Source organism: Xiphophorus couchianus, chromosome 20, assembly GCF_001444195.1.
Source record: "Xiphophorus couchianus chromosome 20, X_couchianus-1.0, whole genome shotgun sequence".
NCBI lineage: Eukaryota > Metazoa > Chordata > Actinopteri > Cyprinodontiformes > Poeciliidae > Xiphophorus > Xiphophorus couchianus.
In genome coordinates, this window is record NC_040247.1 from 23893325 (window position 1) to 23918905 (window position 25581).

The following is a 25581-nucleotide window of genomic DNA, read 5'->3' on the forward strand; positions in this document are numbered from 1 at the left end:
CCCTATGTGTGCCATGTGGAAATTACACACTAAACTTAGTTGTTGGAGATGCTACCAAGTTTTCTGTTATATCACTCAACTTCTTCATAGCACGATTGTACTCCAATGTATACTGTCCACCTGTAGCAGAACTACATGAAAAGCAGAATGTATAAACTTCAGGTGACGTACAATGATGGCATAAGGATGCTGCTTATTGCATAAGCATTGCCACTCATTGCTTATGAGTGGCAATGGAGTAGCACCACTCAGATGTTCATAAATGCCAATGTACCAACTTGTGTTGTTGTGCTTTGAAACCTTGTGGACAGATGTAGTTGTAGGCTAACAGACTGTAAACAGCATTAACCGTACAAAGCTCAGTTATATTGTTTTCTAGCCTGTGGAGTCACCGGCGGCTTTACAGCAATGGATGAACATCCCAGTTTTATTGTGTCTTCTTGTTGTTTATTAGTCCGTTTTTGTTTATTATGGACCATGTATGTGTCTGAATAAAACGTTTTGATTGATTGATTGATTGATTGATTGATTGATTGATTGATTGATTGATTGATTGATTGATTGATACAAAGACACTTTGCATAATAGGTCTGTTCACAGATGTTGCTGTGCCCATCTTTGGACAATTTTCCAGGGACATGTGAAAGACTTTTCCATCAAGTCTTTGTCCACAACAAGATCATGTTGGGTGTAGACTGTGAAAGCGATTCATTACCAGCTGCCTGACATTGTCAACATTCTAAGTACTCAGAAGGAGTAAAAAGAAGAAAGGAGAATGTGTGTCAAATGCTGACAGCCTTTCCAAGGACATGACAAAATTCTCTTCTTGGTGAGTACAATAGTTTGGTGTCATGTAGAACATGAACAGCCAGTAAGACCTTGCAGAGCTCCAGTGTGTCCACTGAGACAGTAAGAAGAGAGATATTGACAGCAACAAAATATCTTGAGGATTTCAGAGAAAATTGAGAGATTGCAGAGACAGTTGAGGAGAAGCAGAAAAGGACAGACGCAGTTTGAGTATGCAGGGAGGTTTTTGTCTCAGGGGCTTGAAGATAAAAGGCCCGATCTCGTTGTGGTATGAGTTGTGTTCCCAAATTTACATTAGTGAAAAGGAAAGTCTGTAAAATCAGAAGAGGGAGCCTGCCAACAACTTAACAGGGAGGTAGGTAAGATGTGGTGGAAGGCTGAAAGATCTCGTTGTCCTGATGGTGTCTTCAGAGGCTCGGGGAGAGGGGATTTCTGGGATAGGGGAGAGATCAGTGGGATGTGTTGGGGGGGAAGAAGCACACACTGTTATCTCAGCGGGCAGCAGCCGTTTTAACGAAGTGAAACTTTGTTTTAGGGTCAGCTGTACATTCTCCTCCAGAAAATAAAAATCCCCAGAGCTGTTGAATTTAAAGTAATCCAGCTCTGAGGGAAGAGAATGTAAAAATAAAACAAACTACCAGGATCACGGATCAACAAAATGTACTTTTCTTTCACAGTCAGGCCAGGAAACCTCGGAAACAAAACCAAAACCACCAAAACTAGAAAGGCTGAGGGTGTCTTGGCCGTAGGGCAACAAACAAAAACAAAACAGAGAAACTTCCCAAACTTGGTCAGGCAAGGAGAACCTCAGAAGGAGGTGCAGACTTCAAGACGGGTGCCTGATCTAGTAACAGAGCCGTAAAGTCCACAAATGTATCTCCCACAACAAAATGCACATAGAGAATATCAGAAATACGCAAGATGCTAAGCACAAAGAAGTGAACTAAAATGACAGTTCGACGTTAAATACAAATAACATAAGATCTGGAAGGAATAAAATGACACACAAACCCCCAGAAATTCTCAGAAAACAAACACTACTGTACGGGGAACCAAAACCAAACATTTGTGCGTCATGACAGTCTTAAGTCTTAGATCCAGAGTTCAAGTTCAGTCTAAGTTGAGTTAGAAGTCTTTTATTTTTGCGACTTAAGTGTGAATCGATTAAGAGTATGTATTCTATAGCTCTTTATCAAGCCCAGGGCTCCGCACTACAATCACCAGTTTATGCACACGCTGATGGTGGTGAGATACAACAGTGTAGCCACAGCTGCCCTGGCCCAGTCTGACAGAGGCCGCCATCCATCAGCACCACCGGGTCCTTTGACCACCAGCAGCAGGGGAAGTGTCTTGCCCCAAGGATGCAATGATGGAGACAGATGCAACCCACTGGGTTACGCGACAAGCTCCTATTATGCCTAAGTTTTTATCCAATTAGTAGAGATTCAGGATTTGCTTTCTCCCAGCCTTAATAAAGTTATTTGCGCCTGCGCTTATGGTATTATTTTTCATTTTTTATCTTCCATACTGTAAAAGACATCAATTAATCAAAAATACACAGAAAGCAAAATTTAAAGAATGCCTTATATTTCATATTCATTTCAAAAAAGTTCAGTTACACATTTATGCATGATGCATTCACTCTTTTTTTTTTTTGCAATACAACTATGTTCATTAAAAGAAAGCAAGCATACAATAAATAGTTTCTGTACAGGTCACAGTAGTTTTTTTTCTTCCAAAACAGAGAACATGAAGGTTTATGCAGGAGCCACAGAGGAGACTTCTGTCTTGGATGTGGACACTTCAGAACCATCATCCACCTGTTTGCCAAAGAGCTGCATGATGCATGTGCGGAACTGCAAATGAAAGAACAAAGTGAAAGTTAAATATAGAACAAAAACATATTTGTTATGATAAAAAAAATGTGACAGCTGTATCACTATGCCCACCTGTCGGTTCATGAAGACATAGATAACAGGGTTGTAGATGGTGGCGCTTTTGGCAAAGTATGCAGGCATGGCAGCGGCCAAAGGATGGAAGGCGTATCCGGGGTTGGCTGCGGCAAAGCAGGCGAAAAAGGTGTAGGGTCCCCAGCAGACACAGTAAGCTATGATCATGACTACAACCATCCTGGACACTTCTCTCTCAGCCTTCTGGGTCGACTCAGATTCCTTCTGCTGCATAGCAACCTGTAGCCAACAAAACATGAGGTCAGATTTGATCAGGCTTTGTTTAGGGCTACCATAAAACTAAAGTGACAAAAAGCAGTGAGGGATAAAACTTACAGCACGGATGGCCAACCACACAGCCAGGTAGCACAAGATGATGATAGCCAGAGGAATGATGCAGCATGTAATCATGAGGACAATCATGTAGGACTGGACTCCAGGGTCTTCACTTCCACTGAACACATCAGGCCCGCAGGACGTTTTCAGTCCATGAGGCCAATATCTGATACAAGGAAACAATCAGTTCTTGCTCTGCTGATTATTGAGGATATAAAAACCACATAAGCAGGAGATTATCTAAATTACCTGCTCCATCCAAAGATGGGAGGAGAGCACCACACTGCAGACCAGACCCAGGAGAAAACTATTCCAGCTGTGGCCCACTTGGCATCGAACTTGACATTTCCAAAGGGTTTGCACACAACTATCCATCTCTCCCAAGAGATGATAGTCAGGGACCAAAGAGCAGCAATACCTGTAAAGAATAAGGGTGCACACATGCAGTTTAGCAGTCTACAAACACAATTCATCTTTAGGTTTGATTAAAATGAATTTGCAAGTCTGTAACATAACTTACCACTGTGACAACTTACCACAAGTTGAGACAACATAGCCTTCAAAGACACACATCGGGTGTCCCAGAATGAAATATCCAAAGAACTGGTTGCACACACTGATGGTGCTGGCAAAGACTGTCTCTCCAAGATCAGCAATGGCAAGGTTGACCAAGATCCAGTTGAGAGGATGACGAAGTTTCTTGAACTTTGCTGTGGCCACCAAGACGAGGCCGTTGGTGAAGACTGATAAAATCACCACAATAAACATCCAGAACGTGGAGAGGTTGTAAACCCATCGAGGAGCGATGTGGTAGTTTGGTCCTTCAAAAGGATCTGCAAGCAAAGGTCTGCGTCTTAGAATCGCACGCAGTCAAACTTTGTTCTAATTCAGGAGCGTCGTCTTTTTTTAAATGTCACATGTTGCTATCTTGACTTCTGTTATAAGAATGTTGTATGTAACTGCAGACTAATCGGTCGGTGTTTAAATAAAAAAGAAGCAAAAATCTAAATTTTCAAAAACACTGTAGTTTATGTTGTGCTTGTCAGCATTAGTTCAAATAATGGTTCATAAACTACAGCTCGTCTCAGTCCCGTGATATGTCAGGATGTGGAACTGTACAAAAATCCATCTCTAAACAACAGCAGGTCTAAACACAAAATAATTCAAATCAAAAAAAACCTACCTTTGGTATGATTACTGTTTGTGTATGTGAATGCGGAGCCTCTTGTTGTATCTTCGTGCCGCCTGGCAGCAAACACCTGTTTTCCCCATTCCTCTGCCATCCTGATCTGGGAAGAAGGTTTCTCAGCTCTCAGACCTTCCTCTCACTTGCAACCTCCCGAGGTGATCTGCGCTTCACATCACACTTTAGCTTTTATACCGTTGCATTCAGTGACCTCTGAGCGGATTACTTCACAATCATATTACAACCACCGTGTGCCGTTTGGCACGGATCTTACCAGACAAAGTAAAACACTTTTTTTTTAAGTACACTTAAAAGGTCTAACGAGGTTAAGACACTGAGTGGATTTCCGTACTCTCACCTAATATGTGGATTAAATTCAGAGTTTTCACTGTTTTATGTATGACATTTCCAGGAACCTAGTAACAAATACTTCTTTCAGGTGTGTTAAACATAACCCTGTGCTTTTTAAATAAATGCTGCTTTATATAGGAAACAAATACACTTTTATATTTGCTTTAACTGTCTGGTTGGTTAGAAAGGACAGACACCTCTTAAGGCTGATTCTGAGGATAAGAAGAGATCTGTGGCACTGTTACCGTGACTGTTGTAATTGCTGACATGTGGAGCAAGTCAGACACCTTTAATCCATCCGGAAAGAAGATTCACCCCAGAACATTGGATTTTTTTTTTTTACCCGCCTACTAGGCTACTGTTCACGTCATTGCCGTAATTGCATTATTGGGCCACGACATCCGTTCCAGAAAATCCACTTTATGAAAACTTTGCTTTCTAATCTGCTTTCTAAGGTTTTGAAACACTTTTAATTCTGTTTGAAGAGTTTTTTTATTCTTATTTTGTGTTTTCAACTGTTAATGTTTTGCCATCATTAGCCCTTAATATGATGAGGGTCATCTTAGGTTACGACTAGGCAAGCAATTAAGCAGGAATTTGTAGTCCAGCAGCACACTCTTAATTGCAAGGGTTTTTTTTTTATTCTTTCTGCTCAAAGGACATACATATCATGCTGATTGGTGGTTTGAAATTAAGTGTACTGTAGGGATTTGCGTCCCTGTGCTACGTGTCCAGTGTGCACCCCGCCTCTCGTCGACTTTACAGAAGTAAGACTTTATGTCACTGACCCACTTGTTAAACTGGGTGATTCTGTTTTGAGTCTCATTTCTGTGTAATCAGTTAAACCAGTAGTTGAGTTTTGGAGTTCCTCATTTAATGATTTCTAAGGCTAATAATCTATAATTACAGATATTTCTGCTTTTTTAGAGGAGGTTATACATCTGTCACAAGCAAAATAATTACTGTTTGTGTTTTTCACCTATGGAACGCAAGAGTGCCAAAGTTCTGCCATCTTGCAAAAAATGTTTTACATGGACACAATAGAGACATTTTGGAAAGGATAATTTTTTCCCCATTCTATGTAATTTGGGCTTGTTCTATTGCATATTGCAAGTTATTATCTGGATATTCCAGTTGCTCTCATGTAAAAAAAAAACAAAAAAACATACTAAGTTAATTGAACATTTTATATTCTAAGCCTTAAGCAGAGAGTTTGGATTAGGCTCTACAAAATATTGCAACTATGTCTAAATAACAAGATCATTGTGTGCAATGTTCCTGTCGGAAGGATTGTTTGGACTGCAATAGTTGTTGCCTAATATTTGTCAAGTGCTACCAACTTGCATCTTACAGGCTAATGTAATATTTAGCCTCTTGAACAAAGTATCGTGGCAGCAGATAAAACACAAATAGCTTTGACCCATCGGTCACAGGGCAATGGAAAAACAGATGAACTTCTTAAAGGAGAAAACAGATTCATATCGCAACTGACATCAAGATATTTACTAAGTTTGACATTCCAGTATTTTATAACTCTGTACAACTCTGCTTGGAAGCACTCCTGTGTGTGTCCAAGCTAACCGTGATTTATTTATTTTGTCATGCTATTGCTAATCTGTTTTGCTTTCCTAGCACGTCTTAAAATATGTCTAGTTTAATACGTAGCAGCACCTGTCTATATATGTGACAGTGTAACTTTCATAAAATGCAATGTTGTCACAGTGTCTGGAGAAAAACCTTTTGGAACAGCTGTCACAGCTTGTACATGAATCCCACTGCTACGAATTACATTATAAATTAGCCTTTTAGTTGCTAAGTCGTTAGCACAAACTACAGCTAGCGCTAGCTGTAGTTTGTGAATATATCTCTATATTCAGTATTCACACATTGGCCAAAGAGTTGGTGATGTTGTGAATGTAGATATTAATAATAATAGGCAATATTTTATATAATGTCATTTTTTAAGTATGAATTTTATTGTCCCAATATACGAGTTGTTCAGTGTCCTAGGTAAAACACTAAGGAAAGCTTCAAAGCTATTATTCCCAACAAACCTGCTGGTTACAGTTATTGAAATGAAACAGAGGAAGTTGAAATATTTAATAATGCAGAGTCTGGTAATAATATGACCTAGAGTTTGTAGGTGTGTCTCATATTTTACGTAGCAGCAGCAGGTTGTTCATCTTGGACAGAATACCTCTGATTATATGAAGCAAAATAGACCCATGGAGGCAGTTAAAGCCCTGTCCACACAGAGGCAAGCACGCAAAATATATATGTATATATATATTTTTTACACAATCAAGAGAAAAATGCATCCACGTGACAGGAAGCAGCACCACTAAAAACACAGTGATAGGTATGAAGGGCCAATCGGTAGCGCTGTAACACTGCCACAGAACGAGACACCGAAAAACACCGACCAGTTGAGAAAGTGCAGCACATGCGCAATAGAGACAAAAATAAATAAATAAGGTCATCGTTTCAAAAAAAGACGTGACTCAGATGTACAAATGAAACTGAAATGTGCCCATTCTGGAGCCCTGTCTGAGAAACAATTGTTTCTGGTCTTCCAAAATGGCAAATTTGTGCGAGCAAAGACCTTTAGCGAAACAATGAAGATTGTTTCTGTGTGCATGGCACCTATGGTTTACAACTGTCCTTAGCAAATGGATCTTAGCAACAACCAACTCTTTAGTAGCCGGTGTTAAATATTGCCCATTTGACCTATTTGTTGGTTGAAAATCTAACCTAGGCTTTGCCATTCATTTATTTGACAATTTGATAAAAACAGTTGTTTAAAAAAAGACTTTAATCTGTCTATTGTTTGAAACATTAAATTTAGTGGTGTCATGTGACTTGATTCCCAATCTAGGGCCATTTATTGAATGTCTTCCCCTTCTCTATTTGGTGTACCTCCTGTTCAGCAATTTATGGATAAAAACTGCTGCTTCCAAAAAACTTTAAGAAACATAACATAATGGAATTTCAGAGAAACTGATCATTTCTCAAGCATCTCTTTGCTATTGCAGTTTAAATTTAGTACTTTGCATTATTTGGGAACGTAATGCTGTTATTAGTTTTACCAATAGGGCTACGTCCTTTTTGAATTTTTTTTATTGGCTCTAGTGGCCTTTATTTGATAGTTAATTGACAGGAAAGCGGGTAATGAGAGAAGGGGAAGACTGTTGTTTTCTTTTCTCTTTAGGTAACCACTGCCTAACAAAGATTGCCAGGCTGGGAATTGAACCTGCGACAGCAGGACTAAGGCCTCCTTATGTGGGTTGTGTTTAACCTCTTTGCCACCACAGCACACCCAGGCCTATGTCTTTACTGTATAATAATAGTGGAATGCATTCAAACTTTCTTGTACGTATTTTAGAAGTTTTACGGTGGTTTCAAAATTGATGTGAACTGACGTACTGTATTATTTAGTGCGTAGCACTAAACCAACAGTGTCTTCATTTGACCTAATGAAACACAAGTGAGGATATCTCATGCCCCAATAGACCAAATCAGATTATACGGACAACTCAGGCTGCTCCACAAAACTGCTTAGCATAGAGTAATTACTTTTGGCATGCTCACTCCGTAAGACGGTAATCGCTCCGGAATAACAGGTCACGTCAGGAGCACCCTCAGCCTAATCAAAGCCTCTGTAGTGGTTTACTTTAATCCTTGCATGTGCGTTTTGTTTTGTTTTTTTTCTTTCTTATTGGATCTAGACCATGTGGACGTAGCTTGCTCACACATTTAATAAGTTCTCCGTGTGGCATAAGGACTTCTTTCACTTCAAGAAGAGGATGGACCTGGAACTCAGGACTTTTGTAAATATTTCTAACATTTTTGCACGTCTGTATTCATGTTAGCATTTATGTTGAACTGTTAAATATGAAAAACTGTTAGAAGCATTAGCATTTTTACTGTAACAAAAATCTCCATTTAGCATAAGGTTGAAACTTGTAACTTTTTTTTTTTTGATACCGTCCTAACTTTCCATGGGATGCTGGGATATTTCGAGGGTAAGTCTGGAATTCCGCTAGTTCTGAACTATTCATGTTTGGCAAAAGTTCACTACTAGCAGAACTCGGATTTGCTCCCGACAACCGACAGGAATGACTGGCGGTAAAGGTCTTCAGCTGCTGTGTTGAGCAAAAGGTGGTTCACATGTGTGGTGAAGTGATCGTTAAGGTGGACAGAAAATTACTCTGGTGCCAAGTGAGCCAAATCGGCCACTGCTGATCTCATGGTTCTGAGTTCACTTAACATCAGGTAATATTCTCTCAGGGTTTTTCTTAATCACTTCATAAAGTGTTTTTGTTTTCTTTTTTTCCTTAACCTTTAATAACCAGATTTTTCTGATCTTCCCCTTTTTCTGCTTTTGCAGTAAGACGTTCCTGGGTCAATTCCAGCGCTGTGATGTTTTAGTTGGACTGATTAACTCCCATTTCTTCAGAGTGAAAATATAACTTTGTATTTGACTTTTGTGATGAAATGTATTTCATTTTTTTAAAATGCCATTTAAACAAACACGCTACAATGTGAATATCTGTTGTTTTATTTTCTCTTCAGGTAACCACTGTCTTCATTTATTCCAAAAGGTAATCCTATCCAGCAAACTGCCTTAACTCTATTGCATTAAAGAGTTAGAAAAGCTTACCAGTGAAAACAACAACTAGCCATAACATTATGACCACTGACAGGTAAGGTGAGTGAAATCAGTAATCTTGTTACAACACCGCATTCTTCTGGGAAAACCTCTGTGCTGATGTGGCGTTTTGGATGATTTAATTTTTATTTGATCTGCTTTAAAGCTGACTTCAGCCTGGATACTCAAGAATCTTTTTGAAGTACTCAGTCACCTTTCAGTCTCTTAAAAGGGATCCACATTTAGTTCTAATAGAATTTATTTAAGAAGCATTCATTTCAGACATTAAAAAAAATATCAAAAAATTTGTAGACTAGTTTTTATAAATTTAAATACATATTGTCACATGGACGTCGCCATGTTGTTTACGCTGCAATGCATCCTGGGTAGATGATGTATGAGGCGCTACAGTGCTAGCTCCGTCAAAAAAAAACTGAACAGTGATCTTTGTATGCTCAACGTTCAGCCCTTTCAGTTTGAAATGAAGCACATTGAAACTGAATGCAGTGCAGAAATGACAAAGGAAGTCAAAATGAAGAAAGAAAGAGGAGATACTCAGCCACAAACCTGGGACCTGTGCGGCTGATGCACAGAAGTGCCGACCCTAAAGGAGAGTGTTTTCTGGAAAGAGCTACAATTTCTATCTCAAGCTGTTTATGGTAATAGCTTGAGATAGAAATGGTCAGAATGCTACCATAAACAGCAAAACAGCCTTTGTAAGCACCTTCACAAAGACTTAAAGATGTTTTGTTGTCACTTTAAACAGTCAAATTGCATTATCTTCCAATTTGAACTGATTTTGTGTTAGCACCTGCTAACAGCGTTAGCTCTTGCTAGTATAGTGTCTAGTCAACCACATTTGGCTGTTTTTACAGATAACTCGTATAACAGAGCTTGGACATTTCAAACAAATCACGTAGTGTTAGCCTTGGTTTCCTGTGTTTTGTTTACAGTCTTGTGTCCACTCTAACCTACTCAAGTCATCGGCCCGGTACGCATTGTGCAGGTGAAAAATGGCAACCTCCACCAGTGGCAAATGTGATATACAACTTTTCATATGTCACAAACAACAACGTTTAGAAAAATTACAACATATTTAGGGCCACGAGTTCAACTAATCTCTTTATCCCCAACTGTTTTGTATTTTCTGCATTGCTGGAAACTAAACCCAAACCACAGAGAATTCACCTCACAGCAAGGCTCTTTAGCGAATATCACAACTTCACAGACACACACAGAGGTTTTATCATCATCCGTGGAGTGTAGAGATTTTGATGTGAAACAAAATGGCTGTTCCAAGCAGATGGACATAATGTTATGTTGGGACCTGTTTACTTTTTCGGCAGTAACATTTTAATCACTCGTTTGATTTGTCACTGTACAATTTGTGTGACGAGTGTATAGAAATCACTGTCTGCGTGTGTCTACATGTGTTGGGTTTTTTGTGTTCCAGGTTTTTCACCAAACTACAAGAGACCAAGAAGGCCAGAACAACAAACATTTGTCAAATAAATATGTAATTGATGAAATAAGTGATTGTACGTTTTTATTCAATGTGTAATATAGTTATTTTCTTTGGGATATTTTCTAAGAGTGTAAATGTGCACTAAAATCCTGATTCAGCACATACCCTGGTTTAAGGTCAAAAGGGGACCTATTGTGCAAAACGTACTTTTTGCACGTTGTTGTACTTCCACTTGGGTCTTTATTAGTTTTAGAAACAGTCCAAGTACTGTAATGGAAAATTTTATAATGTGCCCCTCACCCCTCTTGTGCATTAGATTGTGTCTGCATGATCTTGCATGAGATTGGTCAAGCTGCTCTCCTATAGACTCCTACAGTGCCGTATAACAGCAGGAGCTCCTTGATCCTGGAGACTCAGTGTTACTTCCCCAACGTGGAACTTATCTGCCCTCTTTAGCATCAGAGAACAACCTCAGTTCCTTAACAATAGACAAATGGCCAGACAATCTGTGTTGGGCTCCACAGAATTGTTGGTACATAACAATCAGGGACACTTCCTGTTCTGAGGCGGCCGGGCTTAGATGACATCAGACAGTTATGATATAGGATCGTCAGGGATCCAACCAGGATCACTCATGCCAAGCTTGGTGCCAATTGACCTTTGTATGTGAAAGTTACAGCGTTTTGTTTGTTTTGGCGAGTACGCCAAGTTTGCCGCTTTGCCACACCCCCTGAACATATATGAAAAGTCCATTTTTTTGATAACTTTTAAAACCTTAACTGCATTCTGACCAAGAATGAAGCCGATAGGTCAAAATCTCTAGGAGGAGTTAGTTAAAGTTCGACGTAAGTAAAAGTGAAAAATGGCCAAAATTTGACCTTTGACCCAAAATGGCCGCCTCCCTGTGCAATTTAGGGGGTACCTCCAAGAGACGTTTTTTCTTGATTCAGGAGGATCTACCTGCGCACCAAGGTTCAGCTCTCTACGACCTACGGTTTCCCCCAACTCACTTTAGAGCAGTTTGGTCGCGCCCACTTGCGATTCCACTGGAATCCCAAAATTTTCTTCGGGGGACAATTTTGGGTCAAGTTTGGTGAGTTTTTGAATATGATAAAGCCTCCAAAAGGCCGCGTAAAATGGCGGAAAAAATAAATAAAATAAAGTAATCGAGAAATCTTGCAAATACATAAATTAGGCCTTCGCCAGCGCTTCGCTGCTCCGGCCCAATAATTCTCACAGTATACTTAGCATTTTTGCTTGAGATTTACTGATATTGTTTACATTATTTATGTGAAAGGTTTTTTTTCCCCCACTGGGAAGGTGAGGTTATTGGCCAATTTAAATTTGAGTTGTGAGTTTGTATATAACTACTAGCAGAGACTGATGAAGGGCGGCCATTTTGAATGCTGCTGTGAAGCCTGGAAAAAACAACCAGCTTTGTCTGCTGTGTAGCCAGGTCAGTGACGACTCCTCTTTTCCACACTACACCTCTCTAAAATTCATAAATACTTATTTTACATTATTTACATTAAAATAATTTGTGTTGAAATGCTTAATGCATGTCAAATAAAAATTGCAGCTTTGATGCTTCCTGTGTGAAGACGTTTGAATTAAAAATGATATGAAACAACAATAAAACCCATACGGTTGTGAAGCTTTGGTTTATAACAATACCAGTAATAATACTATACTATGTGAGTATATAGCATTCATGCAACAGGTCCAACACACTTCAGGCAGTGCTCTCTTTCTTTGTGAACAAATAATTTCTTTCCCGAGTGGATATGAGCTTCTCTTTATTAATTCTGTTGCTACTTATATACAAGTAAATACTTACAAGTCATGGCATGTAGAACAACTTATCCACACACACGGCAGATGTGCTACATGCATTTATTTTGTAGTTTATGGGTTTTCAGAGACCTCAGTCATTTTTTTTTTTGGAAGAAAAGCAATCCCCATGTTTTCACGTCAGAATGCAATTCTAGAATGTGTTTTTGCTTTATGTCCATGGTAAAATGCACAGAAAAATATCAGCTTCATCAGATGAATCTTTTTTCTCTTTCTTTGTCTGTTTTTTTTTTTTTTTTTTACATTTTTCTTTGAAAACCCTAAGATATAACAACAATAAAAACACATCAATGTTGGTCATTTCCATGTCATCCAAATCAAGACAGGCCAAGAACTTAAGAGGGTCCAACTTTTGAGACTTCGGTGACCGACTGACTTGCAGATGACTCCTCCTCGTCGCCTCCACTCATCCCCAGCATCTTCCTCATGCAAGAGCGGAACTGAAAGCAAAGGCAAAGATGGACACTTCAGATGCTTTCCCTCGTTCAGCATGGATCAAATGCAATCTTGTTAGGATTAGTTGATTTTGCCACGCAGCGACAAAGTTGGGGTTCGGATATTGCTGAGATCCAAGAGTCACTTTTTTTTTACCAGCAAAAAAAGTTTAAAAAATGTAGCACTGAACACCTATTTAAGGTGAAATGTATATTTTAAGAAAGCAGTTTGAGCCTTTGATTATATTTAAAATCCTCAGTTAGAGGACATTAACGGTCTTTATCAGCCATGTTCAAGTCAGAAAAGGTCTATTGTTGGTCTCTCCTTCAGCGTTTCAGTATAGTACCACCGTCAGTCTTTTAAGCCTGCCCCCCCATAAGCCTACCTGCTTATTGAGGAGAACGTAGATGACAGGATTGTAGACCGTGGAGGCTTTTGAGACACAGGACGGTATGGTAGCAAGTCTCAGGTCAAACGTCTGTCCACGATGGTTCACGACCCAAAGCGCGAAGGAGGCGTATGGCATGTAGCACACCAGGAAACCCAGCACCATGACAACCACCATCCTGGTCACCTCTTTCTCTGCCTTCTGGGTGGAGGCAGACTCTGCCTGGGCCTTTGCTGCCTACAGATTCACAGGCTGAGTCAGAATCCGAGCCAAAAAGCCACACCAAACACACGTCGACCATTCAAATCCGGGTAGCTCACAACATCCTACTTACTGATTTCAGTGTGAAGAGCAGCTGCGAGTAGCAGAAGACGATGCAAGTGAAAGGGACGGAAAAGCAGAAGCAGAAGAGGAACAACACAAAGGATTCGGTGTTGTACTTGTTGCCCGTTGTGTACCAGTCTGGTCCACATGAACACTGCATTCCCTCAGGGATATACCTGTCAAAGCAGACGATACATGTAGCAATATGATTCCAGGACTGTGCTAGTTTAATCCACAGTTAAAGTGTTATCCTCACCTACTCCATCCCACTAGTGGAGGAACTGCAGCGCACAAAGCAAAGAACCAGGTAAGTGCACAAAAGAACAAAGCATGCTCTGACTTGAAGGCAAAGTTCCCGAGTGGCTTGCAGATAACCAGCCATCTTTCAAATGCAATCACCGCAAGAGACCAAAGGCTGACCATGCCTGAGGGAAAACAAGACAGAATTCAGATGATGATTGGCAACATCACGACTTGTCATATAGACAGGGTTACAGTTAGTTACTAACTTCTACACAATATATTACATCTCTCTTAAATTCTAACTCAGTTGGTAAAGCATGAAACCAGCTTTCACAGACTGGGATTGTTCTAATATTTTCCTGTTCTTACCACCAAGAGATGCCGTAAATCCTTCGATCTTGCAGCCGAGAGGACCAAGAGCCATGTATCGGAAGGCAAAACAGTAGAAGCAGGTAAAAGAGCCCACGGACGAGACGATGAGGTTTGCCACAGCCATGTTGACCAGGATGTAGTTCAGATGGGAGCGGAGCTTCTTGTATTGAATAGTACATGCGATTGTGAGGACATTGATGGCCGTGCCGGCCGCAAACAAGAAGAACATTAACGCTGACATTGAATAAAAAAGCCCCAGGCTCCCTAAATGGTCCTGGGGGACTAGGTACGGGCTGAGGGCTGTGATGTTGTCGGTTTCCAGTGGGATTGGGATCCAGAAGTCATCTGGAGTCTCCTCTTGACGACTTGTCCTCATCTTCATTGGGATGGTTTTTGAATAACACGTTCAACTAGACTGGATGATTAAATACGAGCTGGATGCGGTATAATTTTAAATCTACACTTAGACAGTGGTGTGATACTTCATGTTTTTCCTGTCGTCTAAGTGAGGTGGGCTTCTCTCTGTTTGATGCCGACTTACTGAAAAGCGGCATTTATAGGAACTTTAAACGTTACTCCGGCTCAACTTAATTGGCTCAAGGATGGGATTTAAAGCTTTACATGTATTCCCGTGACAACTTACACCACCTTTTAGCTAATGCCAAGATTAGAGTCTTAGTGTCGGAGTTCAGAGTTGGCCAGTATCTTCTCACTGCTTGCCTGTGTCTGAACCCCAGGAATTGGCTAATCCGTTTGCCGGAGGCTAAACGATTAGCTAGTCCTCCAGCACGCATATTACCTAGCTTGTAGCCTATTGTTGTTTGGTCTCGTTATGTCAGATTTATTTCTGGTTTTGATTGCTCAAGAGTCTGACTGTGTTTTTAAAAGCAATACCTTGAGAGAAAATTTGCTTTACTGTTCTGTATAAAACATGAAACTGTAAAAACTGGAGAACGTGACCTAATATGCTCGTAGCATAAGTTCATTTACAATTTTAGCGAAATTATTATTTTTTTCTGTAAATGTTTGTCAAAAAACTTGTTTTTAACCATGAAAGTATTAATATTACTGACTACATAAACAAGTACACATCTTGTAAACACTTTTAAAACAAAGATTGTTTATTTGTTTTTTTTCTCCCAAAGAAATTATTATTTTTACATGCCTACCATTTCAATTTGTGCTGAACTTCAGTGGTCTGAACCCACATTTTCCTCTCTGTTTCTACCAGGATTCATTTATCGGCTCTCCATGTTTGATGTCGAGGTTGGGCAGGGTGAATCTTTAGTTATCTTGGAGTTAAGGTTTTATTCCTTGCTTCTGCAATTTGAAGTTGATGCTGTGATTCTTTCTCCCAGAACTGGAAAATATTCAACTGAATCCATCTTTACTTTTGTCAGTAAATTAGCAGCGGTTACCCTCCTACTGCTCTACTCCCACGCTTAAAAGTTGAAGCTGTCTTTGTTCCGGTTAGCAAAAAAACTATTTCCTCATTTAACTTTAACCACCCATCATGAATAGAATATAAAATGCATAAACATATTAGTTTTTTTTTTTATTTTAATTTTTAAATCTTAATTTTGTGCTGGTACACGATCAGGAAATAAGCTGAGATTCGCATCACATCACCACCATAAACTCTCCTAACTCCCCCATGATTGTAAGAAAATATGATTTACTGACGCCAATAAGCAATATCTAACAACAGTAGATGACTTTGTTATTTTTGATCTTTTCAAGGGTCACAATCTGCTATATTTCGTAACTGTGGATTAGCCCACACAGATCAGAACCATAGCAAATGGAACCAGGGTTTCTAAAAGTCTCCAGAAATATCGCAGCATACAATAAAATGACATGCGAGATTTGAGCGTATTTATTTCTACTCATGTGCATAACTCATGAAAACACTTAAACTACAAAGAGAGCTAAACTGAAAAGCAATGGTGAGGAACTCTTTGTGGACGTGGGAAGGAACAAAATGGCAACGATTGAATAAAAATTAACTTGGAGGCTGTTTAAACTGTAGCATGCCCCTAATAAAATAAATATAATATTAATAAAAAATGCAAACACTGGAAATTCTTCAAAATGCAATTAAAAAAAACATGATTTCATAAATTGTCTTTTTCGTTGACATATTTAGCAGAATGTTGCTAAGTTGTTCTAATTATTTTTGCTGTTGTTGGATTGTGAAATGTTTGGACATAGCATTTACGATTTACAATTAACAGAGGATTACGGTCAGACTAAGCCGGGCCAACTTTGGAGACTTCAGTCACTGACTGAGTTGTAGAGACTTCCTCCTCTCCATCCCACATCCCCAGCATGGATAACATGCATGTTCGAAACTGAGAGTGAGAAAAGAACAAAAGAATTATTGAGTTGTTGGGAAGCATCAGACTTAGCTTCTCGTTTATCCCTGTTATTTGCTAGAAATTGCCAGGAACAGCCAAGTGGCATGTAAAGATAATCTAAAATGTCTGGAGTGAAGTGATAATACAACAAACTGATGCTTCTCTAAGTATTTCTTTTACCCTGGCTATCCTTTACAAAATTACATAGCTACTGGTCATGATGCCTGGCTTCCTTTATTGGAAAACACTTTGTTGTTTTTTCGCACCTGCTTATTTAGGAATACGTAGATGACGGGATTGTAGACGGTGGAGGCCTTCGACAGGCAGGATGGTAGGGTTGCTAATCTCAGGTCGAACGTTTGCCCACGGTTGTTGACGACCCAAAGAGCGAAGGAGGCGTAGGGCATCCAGCATACCAAAAAGCCCAGCACCATGACGACCACCATCCTGGTCACCTCCTTTTCAGCCTTCTGGGTGGAGGCCGACTCAGCTTGGGCCTTTGCTACCTGTTGAAAAGGCCGTGCATTTCACTCTGATCGCTGCACTCACTGAATAAGATCATGAAACAGCAATTTTACTGCTTTCCCACCATTTTAAGTGTTATGAGTAGCTGAGAATAACAAAAAATAATGGTGGTGAATGGGACAGCAAAGCAGAAGCAGAAAAGGAACATGACATAGGACTCGTTGTTGTATTTGTTGTTGGTTGTGTACCAGTCTGGACCGCAGGAGCACTGGAGGCCTTCTGGGATGTACCTAGGGGAAATAACAAGAGTTTGCTTTGCTGGACTAACAGCTTTGCTTAAGCAGGTGACTTATTTTCTGCGTGCCTTGCTTACCTGCTCCATCCCAGCAAGGGCGGAACTGAGGCTGTCAATGCGAAGATCCAGGTGAGCACGCAGCAAGCCATCGCATGTTCAGGCTTGAAAGCAACATTGCCAAGAGGTTTGCAGATGACCAGCCATCTTTCAAAAGCTACCACTGCCAAAGACCAAAGGCTTACCATACCTGGAAGAGCCAAGAAGAAGTCTCAACCACTTTGAACATCAATATACTGTGATGTAGCATGAAGTAGACAGGTCGATTAGCTCTTACCCCCTAGCGTTGCAACAAACCCTTCGATCTTGCACGCTAGCGGCCCAAAGATGAAATATCTGAATGTGAAAGAGCAGCAGGCGGTGAAGGAGCCGACCACAGACACAAGAAGGTTCGCCACGGCCAAGTTCACCAGGATGTAGTTGAGATGGGAGCGAAGCTTCTTGTATCGCATGGTGCACGCGATGGTGAGGGTGTTGATGGAAGTGCCGACGACAAAAAGAAAGAACGTGAATCCGGCCATGGCGTAGAACATTCCCGAATTCCCCAAGTGGTCCTGAGGAACCGAGAAAGGGCTGAGGGATGAGATGTTGCCTGTGTCCAACGGGACTGGGATCCAGAAGTCTTCTGGAAACTCTACGACTCGGTTGAACCTCATTTCGCTTCCTTTCTGAGACGTTAAACTTGGAATGAAGAACTTAAATTTTAAACACAGTAACGATGGCGAGAGAAGGCATAAATGACACCAAGTCCAAATCTAAAACATGCCTCTTTCTTCCCCTCCAGATATTTATAAATACTCCCCCACCTCAGACAGCACTGTACCTCATAACAAATTAATTTGATAATTGACTGATTGGGTTTTTTCATTAACCGATCTAAGTCATTTAGGGACCCCCCTACTGTTTTGCAGAAAACACAATTTGCACGTGCTCTGAAGATGTGCTCAAACAGACAACGGGGTCTGGCTGATGATCTCAGAATAAATCTACTATTTTAGTGTTGCTGGTTGTCAAACATATACATTTTCTTCAGGATGTGATCTAAAATTTTACGTAAATTTTTGCCAAATTTTCCCAATTCTGCCAACCGGAACGTCGAACGTATGAGAGTACACCAGCATGCATGCACCTACAGAAAGCTGTCACCGGTGTGCAAGTGCTTTCTATTGAGAAGTTTGTTCATAATGTCAAAACCTGGTTAAAACAGGTTAATCCCACTTTCTGGGGGAAAAGCTCAGCGGGCCGTTGCCTGTTAATCTGTTTGCCTGTAACATCATGTCTCATAATCCCATGCAAAGAACAGGATAATCCATCCCGCTACTTTAGCTGTTTGTGTTAACTCTTTGGCAATTAGCCTTCGTCGCAGAGCTTAAAGGATTCTTCCTGACGGAGTAATCATGGAAGTCTCTGTCCAACAACGCCGCACAGAAGAGACGGTGAGTTTTAGTGTTTCAGACGAGGAAGGCATGAAAACAGACAAACGCAGGAGGAACCGCTGCGCATCTTTCACAAATTGCAGTTGTGCTTGCGTTAGATTCTGTATAAAAAACAGTTCTACAGAATTGTTATTCAGCATAAAATGTTGCCAACCATAATTTTTTTAAATCCTCCTGTGTCCATTTTCAAAAATATGTACTCACATCATGCCTGACTTTGTTATTATGAATGTATTAGATTTAGAAAAATAAAATAAAATGGACAAATGGATGTCAGCAAGACAGCCGTCCAGTTTTTCTACTCTCCGACTTCCTCTCCAGTCACCTTCATCTTTCAGGAGTGGAACTTCCAGGGTGAAGACTGAGCGGGATTAGGATTATCCCCAACAACCAGCACAAAGACTTGGTCCCTTTTCTATTTATATTTGACCTATATAAATGCTCTGTAATGCATTCAGTGATCACAGCTTGTTCAAATGTGTTTGAGATCTTCATTTTTTTTTTTATGAACTTAAAACGTCCTTGTGAAAACAACCTCAGAAATAACCCGGGCCTTGAGAAAACCAAGAGCACTCTCCCTGTACCTGGAATGTCATAAATTTAAAATATATGAGGTAAAACGAACAAATAAATAAATAAGAAGTTACGTTTTGCGGTGTGCTTGAATTGCATCCAACCTCAGAGTATTGTCATAAACCTTTAGCATTCTGGTTGTCCATAGATGGTTTATAGAAAGAATTAAAGTTTTTCAGTCCAAATACTAATGTGAATTTTTAAATACAAAACTATAAGTATGCATATACTTTGCCTTGGTGGACCTGGGTTTTTCCATAAACAGCAACAGAAACACTGTTAAACATAGTGAGGATCCAGAGGTCACACCAGCTTGCTGCTGGATTACGACTCTGAGTTCTTGGCACACTTTGGTTTTAAATGAGAAAAGTTGTTGTAAAATAAAAATATATATAATAATAATAATAAAATAAAAAAACACTAACATTTTAAAAGACTGAATTTGTGCCCTGAAAATGGTTCTTTGAGCCAACTTCAGCCCCAAAATAATGATTAGAATTTGTTTCACCTCATTTTATTAGAATTTTAATCAAATGAGAATTGTAGCTTGAGCAAAACTTATAAAATTAACTTTATTCGTGAATTGACAACAAATCAAATTTGAAAATCAAATCAGAATTATAGTTTGAGCAAAACTAATAAAATTAGCTGTAACAAATTAGAGTTTTTCTTTTATATATTTTTTTTGTTCAGTTCACTCAGAAAAAAAACATTGCTAATGAAAATCAATTTCAATGTTCTGCAAATAAAATGTTTTTCTGCATGGACTTGATACAGGACTTCCATTGCAGTTTTTGAATTGAACTAAATTGAACTGAATGGGTTGTGAAGACGGGCCACACACAGGCCTGCTCAGAAGCGGATTTTTTTATTTTTTATTTTACTTTGGAACAATGTTGCTGTTTGAACACAAAGTGCTCAAAAGGCCCTAAGAACACCTTTAATGTACTCACCCTGTGAGATCCCAGTCCTGCTTTTGATACAGTCAATCACAATAATATAAGTTCAAACATTGCATGATGATTAAACCATCAGCTCTGCCAACAAAATTCTGATGCGAAGCCCTAAATGAAAATGTACGTCAAATATACAAAATATAAAAAAAAGAATTCGGGAAACAAAATCGTACTATTATGACTAAAAGTTATAGAACGAATTTGAAACACTGAAGACTATTAAAACATTAATCTGTCTTGAGTATAGAGCTCGGTGTAAAGCTGATACAAGGAAATTTGAAAAGAAAATCAAAAGTCAGTGATATTTATTGAAACTGACTTACAGTTACAAATATTGCCTGAGGTGTAGAATGAAGACCCATTTCATTTCAACCTATGTTAGTGGTGTGAAGATATGTCCAGCTTAGAAGATGAGAAAAGCACCATCCATCCATCCATCCATCCATCCATCCATCCATTTTCTTAACCCTAATCCCATTGGGGTCCGCAGGGGTTCTGGTGTCAATCTCCAGCTGTCTAAGGGCGAGAGGTGGGGTCACCCTGTACGGATCGCCAGTCCATCGCAGGGAGAAAAGCACTATTTTGGGTTAATTAGAAAAGAATAACAATACTTTTGAAATCTAAAGCTGGAATACCTAAAAAATTGTTAGATTTGAACAATTCTGAAAGAAATCAGACGGATTAAAATGTATTTAAGTGTTTTGGGCTGACTGGACTGTAATGTGCCATTACAGACTTTGATAAGTATAAGTTCTAAAGTCTTTTCTCTCTATGAAAAGTTCTGATATGGTGTTTGACTGAAAAGGATCTACTGAATTCATTTGAGTTGGAATTACTTGTTTTTGCCTTGATGCGTGGAGTTTACCAGATCTCTCTCCATGTGTGGGTTTCAGTGGAAAAAGTTATACATTTGGTCCAATTTGGTGTTTTTGTGTTGATCGCACTCTGGACTGGTGACCAGATGTCCAGTTTGCCCGTTTGTATCCCATATGATGGGATACATGGAGGCAGGAAAGCATTCAATTCAAGTGAATTGAATGCTTTCCTGCCTCCATTTTCACATGTAGGTTAACCATTGTGGATTAGTTGATTATTTATTTATTTTGCAGTTATGTATTTTTAATGAATTTTGGTGCTAAGCATTAAAAACTGAAAAATCTCCCATACGATTTGTGTCATTTTATAATATTTTTAGCTACAGTGAAAAATATGATTAGATTAGTCTATTTTATTTTTTGTTATTCCGGTTACTGTTTGCTATTATTGATTCTTAAAAAAGTGACTAAATATGACTCTTCATCAAACTGAATTAAATCTGATAACCTCCTGGCGTTAGATGTTATTCGGATTGTAGAAAATGACTTTACTTTATATGTCAAAGCAGGTATAAAATGGAGCCTGCTGTTGACTTGCCATACCCACTTTGACAACTAAAATGGTTATGAAAAGTTTACAAGCATCTCTGTTTCATATCAGAAAAACATGGAAACTTAAAGATTAATTTTACCACTACTTTACGCGGTAAAATAACCAACACCCATCCGAAATTGTGGATCCAGCGTAATCAGAAATGTTCGACAGACAATCAGACAGATTTCCTATCGACACAACATTAATTCCGTGTTGTTTGGTTGTTTTGTTTGGAGAAGAGTTGGTTGCTTAAATGGGTTACCATGCAGAATTTTTGTTTCAATCCAGCAGTTTTTGCCTGTCAGTATATTTTTTACCTTTGTCCGTTATCATTATTTCACATTCTCATCAGCATACATCCATTGAGGATTTGGGAGATTTTTTTCCCCCCCTCCCTCCAACTCCTGCCAATATTTTTACACCTAGTTTTTTTAATTTCATGCAGTAGTTTAGTTGCAACTAATGACCTTTGCTAACACTCCCAGTGCACACAGTGATTAAATTAGCTCCTTATGGAGGAAAGACTTGGAAGTCAGCTAAGTCAATCCCCAATACTATTAGGATTGCTAATCACATGTCAGCCTACTCTCAGTTAACCTCCTTTCTGTTAGCATTAGGGTGGATGATCTCTGCCTGTGTTGTTTTATCTGGATCAAGAACGGATAACGCCATGTGCTGTGTGGATTTCCACACGGAACATGATTGTTGCATTTTTGCTAATTACAATCCAAACGCTGTTGGCAGAATGTTGTACAAAAGGGTTGCTTTGGCGGAGACAGACGCCTCCCAACAATAAGCTGATTTTAAAAAGGGAGTAATATTCTGTTTAAGTCTGTTGTGACAAATTAAAATGCGTAATTGTGAATTCTGGCTCGGAAAGTCATGTGTTTCTTACCAACCCTGACTTCAAAATCCAACATGGCTGCAGCGCATATAAAAACGTAGTGAAAAGGGATACAATTAACATTTAATTTGCATTTCTGGTGGTTTGTATTTTATTAAATCGTGTTGCTAGAGTGCTTGAATGCTGAACATGTTAATCAATCAATGCAAGTTTATTTGTATGGTACATTTCAGCAACAAGGCAGTTGAAACAGCTTTGCATCATGAAAACATGGAAACATGATAGACGCATCCTACAGTCACTAATCGTGAAACCAGTAACAGAGGTCACACTTTTTCCAAGTGCCACCATCAATATCGTCAATACACATCGACTATGTTGGTCAACATTCCAGTTATTATGGGTCAAAAGCAACTCTAAGCAAGACAGGTTTTAGCCTTGATTTAAAGGAACTCGGTGTTTCAGCTGTTTTGCATTTTTCTGGAAGTTTGTTCCAGATTTTCTTGTCCCCATTGGTAGTTGTTGTTAGCCTGGTTACCGAGCACACCGATTAGCAGATCCCACAGGTTTTCCGACTTGTAACACGGTTAAGTTGGACGTGACGTCATTCCAAGATCCGACTTCCGAGGTCAATAGAATGCGGGATAAGCACTGGGCGGAGCCTGATGAACTCGCATCAGCCAAACTGGTGCTAACCTCTGAGCTAGCGCCTGCACCTGAAGCCAACTTTTTCTTTTCTTTTCTTTTCTTTGCCAGCCACTCCCTTCAGTTTCGGCTTTGGAGTTAAATTAATCCTGCTGTAAAATACTTGTACACAACGCATATGCAGCCGTAGGGCTCAGTTTATGAAATGTCATTGAAACAAAGTATAAAATACAGATAAATACTGCCATGTATGTTGCCAAAATGAATTTCTTGAAGGATGATGTGGACATTCCAAAGAACACGCTCTGTGAAGTGTCTGAACTCAGCAGAGAGCAGAAGAATGACTCGTCAAGCAGCAGCGCAGGTGAGAGAATGCAGAGACGGGAGCCTCGTTGTTCAGGGCTGCCAAAGTAACAAGATCGTTGGCATCTCATTAGAGGGTTAATTTTAGGAAAAGCAATCCACCACCAGCAACAGCAGCAGCAGCACAAAACAACTTGAAGATCCACAGCAGTGGCCCATCTGCTGCTCATGCGTCATGTGAAAGCAGGCATTCGTTCTGCTGATCAGATTGTGCTGAGAGGTAAATTGGATACGAATGCAACAACTGTTTCTGCTCCAAACACTTAACTTGATATGGTGGAAATACCCAAGTTCAAAATGTCTGAATTTGAATTCCTTAAAGTGTAAGAAGGTTGACCGTGGTGCGGAAAAACTGAGACTTCTGACAAGAGTATTGGTGTTAGGATTGTTATCTGCTACTCTGGTTCCCCCATAAATAAAATTCAGGACAGTTTATAATCTCCCAAAGTCGCCCGGTTGCCGAAAAAGAATCTACTTGTGTGTCAAATTATTTTCTCCCGTTGCTCTGTGAGGGCCTCAGAGGATTGTTGGAGAACATTAGCGAACAACGAGAGTCATAAAAAACAAGGAATACTCAAAAAGCTTCGTGAGAGTTAAGGGAAAGACAGATGCGGGTAAAAACTGGGAAATTCCGGAAGAACACCTGCAGACAGAGGTTTGCTTTCCAGGAGGAGAACGTCTCTTAACACACTGCCTTAAAAACAAACCATTGAGTTAAGATCAAGATGTAAATCTAATCACACCATCCTAATTCTACTCTGTCACCTTCACTTGTTAGAGAAACATTTTTCAAGTTGTCTTTTTTTTTTTAAATTTAATTTTTAGAAAATTCTAAAATTTAGAATTTTAGAATTCTAAAATTCTAAAGATTATGCATGAGATTATGCATAATGCATAATCTTATGCATAATCTCATATGCATAAGATTCAAATGTCTGGCAAAGGTCTGCTTTCACATCTTCATAGAACACTTTATTTTACGGTAACTGATTTCAAGCTCAAAGAAATGACTAACACGGTTGAAGAAAGTAAAACTTCATGTTTTTCTGTTTCAGTGTTCTGATATTTCTCGCAAACATTCTAGAGAGCTGTTGTAAATTGACTGCAATTAATTTCTGCACAATAACAGATCTAAGCAAGCATGGCTGTGGGAAACACCTAGAAAATAATAAATGACAGTAGTTTAAATGAGAACAGAATTGTCTTGGAGCAAATGTAAATGTGCAAATTATGCATAACTATTTCCTTTGTGCCCTCTTTTAATAAAAGAAATAGACAAATCATTTTTTAGGAGTATTTTTTGAATATCTTCACTATTTTCAATCTTTCTCATGCCAGGCACACTCAAAAGGATCTGAGAAGTTTCTCATCCATTTAACCAATCATTATTCCGATGACGTCAACCTTTAGTCTGTTATTATCTGGCCTTATCCTTCTCCTGTAACGTGCGTAAGAAGCACGTTGGCTGCTTTTACGTGATCCGCTTCGTATTTTCTCCACTACATCCTTTCTGATGGCAACGAAGCAAATGAAAACTTAGACAGTTAGTTTCAACAATTTGACGGTAGACATGCTCAGTGAATAAAGCAATTCATCCTCCAGAGGAAAACTGATGTGGCATGCAGGCTGCAATACGTGATCTGTTGCAGAAAAAGATCTAAGCATTTGTTTTACTGAACAAAAGAAACCCGTTAGGTTGACCATCAAAGGAATGACGGAACATTTTACTTCTTTGACCTGGAAAACGTGTGTATTTATTCACTTTGTTTTGGGTTGATGGTCTTATGTACTGTTAATCAGCTTCCTGCTCTTGAGGTCAGAGTGG

At 39.4% G+C, this 25581-nt stretch overlaps 3 protein-coding genes across 3 annotated transcripts; all 3 read right to left on the reverse strand.

The window, feature by feature from the left end:
- Nucleotides 1-2451: 2451 nt before the first annotated feature.
- LOC114136200 (red-sensitive opsin) lies at nucleotides 2452-4431 on the reverse strand. The gene is made up of 6 exons (XM_028004050.1): nucleotides 4276-4431; nucleotides 3629-3925; nucleotides 3342-3510; nucleotides 3093-3258; nucleotides 2757-2996; nucleotides 2452-2663 (listed from the first exon to the last, which is right to left on the reverse strand). Exons 1-6 carry the CDS (start codon nucleotides 4373-4375, stop codon nucleotides 2565-2567), a joined length of 1071 nt encoding a protein of 356 aa, XP_027859851.1. The 5' UTR covers nucleotides 4376-4431; the 3' UTR covers nucleotides 2452-2564.
- An 8090-nt stretch (nucleotides 4432-12521) lies between these two features.
- Nucleotides 12522-14880, reverse strand: LOC114134868 (blue-sensitive opsin). The gene is made up of 5 exons (XM_028001722.1): nucleotides 14353-14880; nucleotides 13997-14165; nucleotides 13751-13916; nucleotides 13414-13653; nucleotides 12522-13033 (listed from the first exon to the last, which is right to left on the reverse strand). Exons 1-5 carry the CDS (start codon nucleotides 14735-14737, stop codon nucleotides 12929-12931), a joined length of 1065 nt encoding a protein of 354 aa, XP_027857523.1. The 5' UTR covers nucleotides 14738-14880; the 3' UTR covers nucleotides 12522-12928.
- A 1623-nt stretch (nucleotides 14881-16503) lies between these two features.
- opn1sw2 (opsin 1 (cone pigments), short-wave-sensitive 2) lies at nucleotides 16504-18226 on the reverse strand. Its single transcript, XM_028001747.1, has 5 exons — nucleotides 17807-18226; nucleotides 17551-17719; nucleotides 17302-17467; nucleotides 16979-17218; nucleotides 16504-16706 (listed from the first exon to the last, which is right to left on the reverse strand). The coding sequence occupies exons 1-5, from the start codon at nucleotides 18183-18185 to the stop codon at nucleotides 16605-16607; spliced, it is 1056 nt and encodes a 351-aa protein (XP_027857548.1). The 5' UTR covers nucleotides 18186-18226; the 3' UTR covers nucleotides 16504-16604.
- Nucleotides 18227-25581: the final 7355 nt, after the last annotated feature.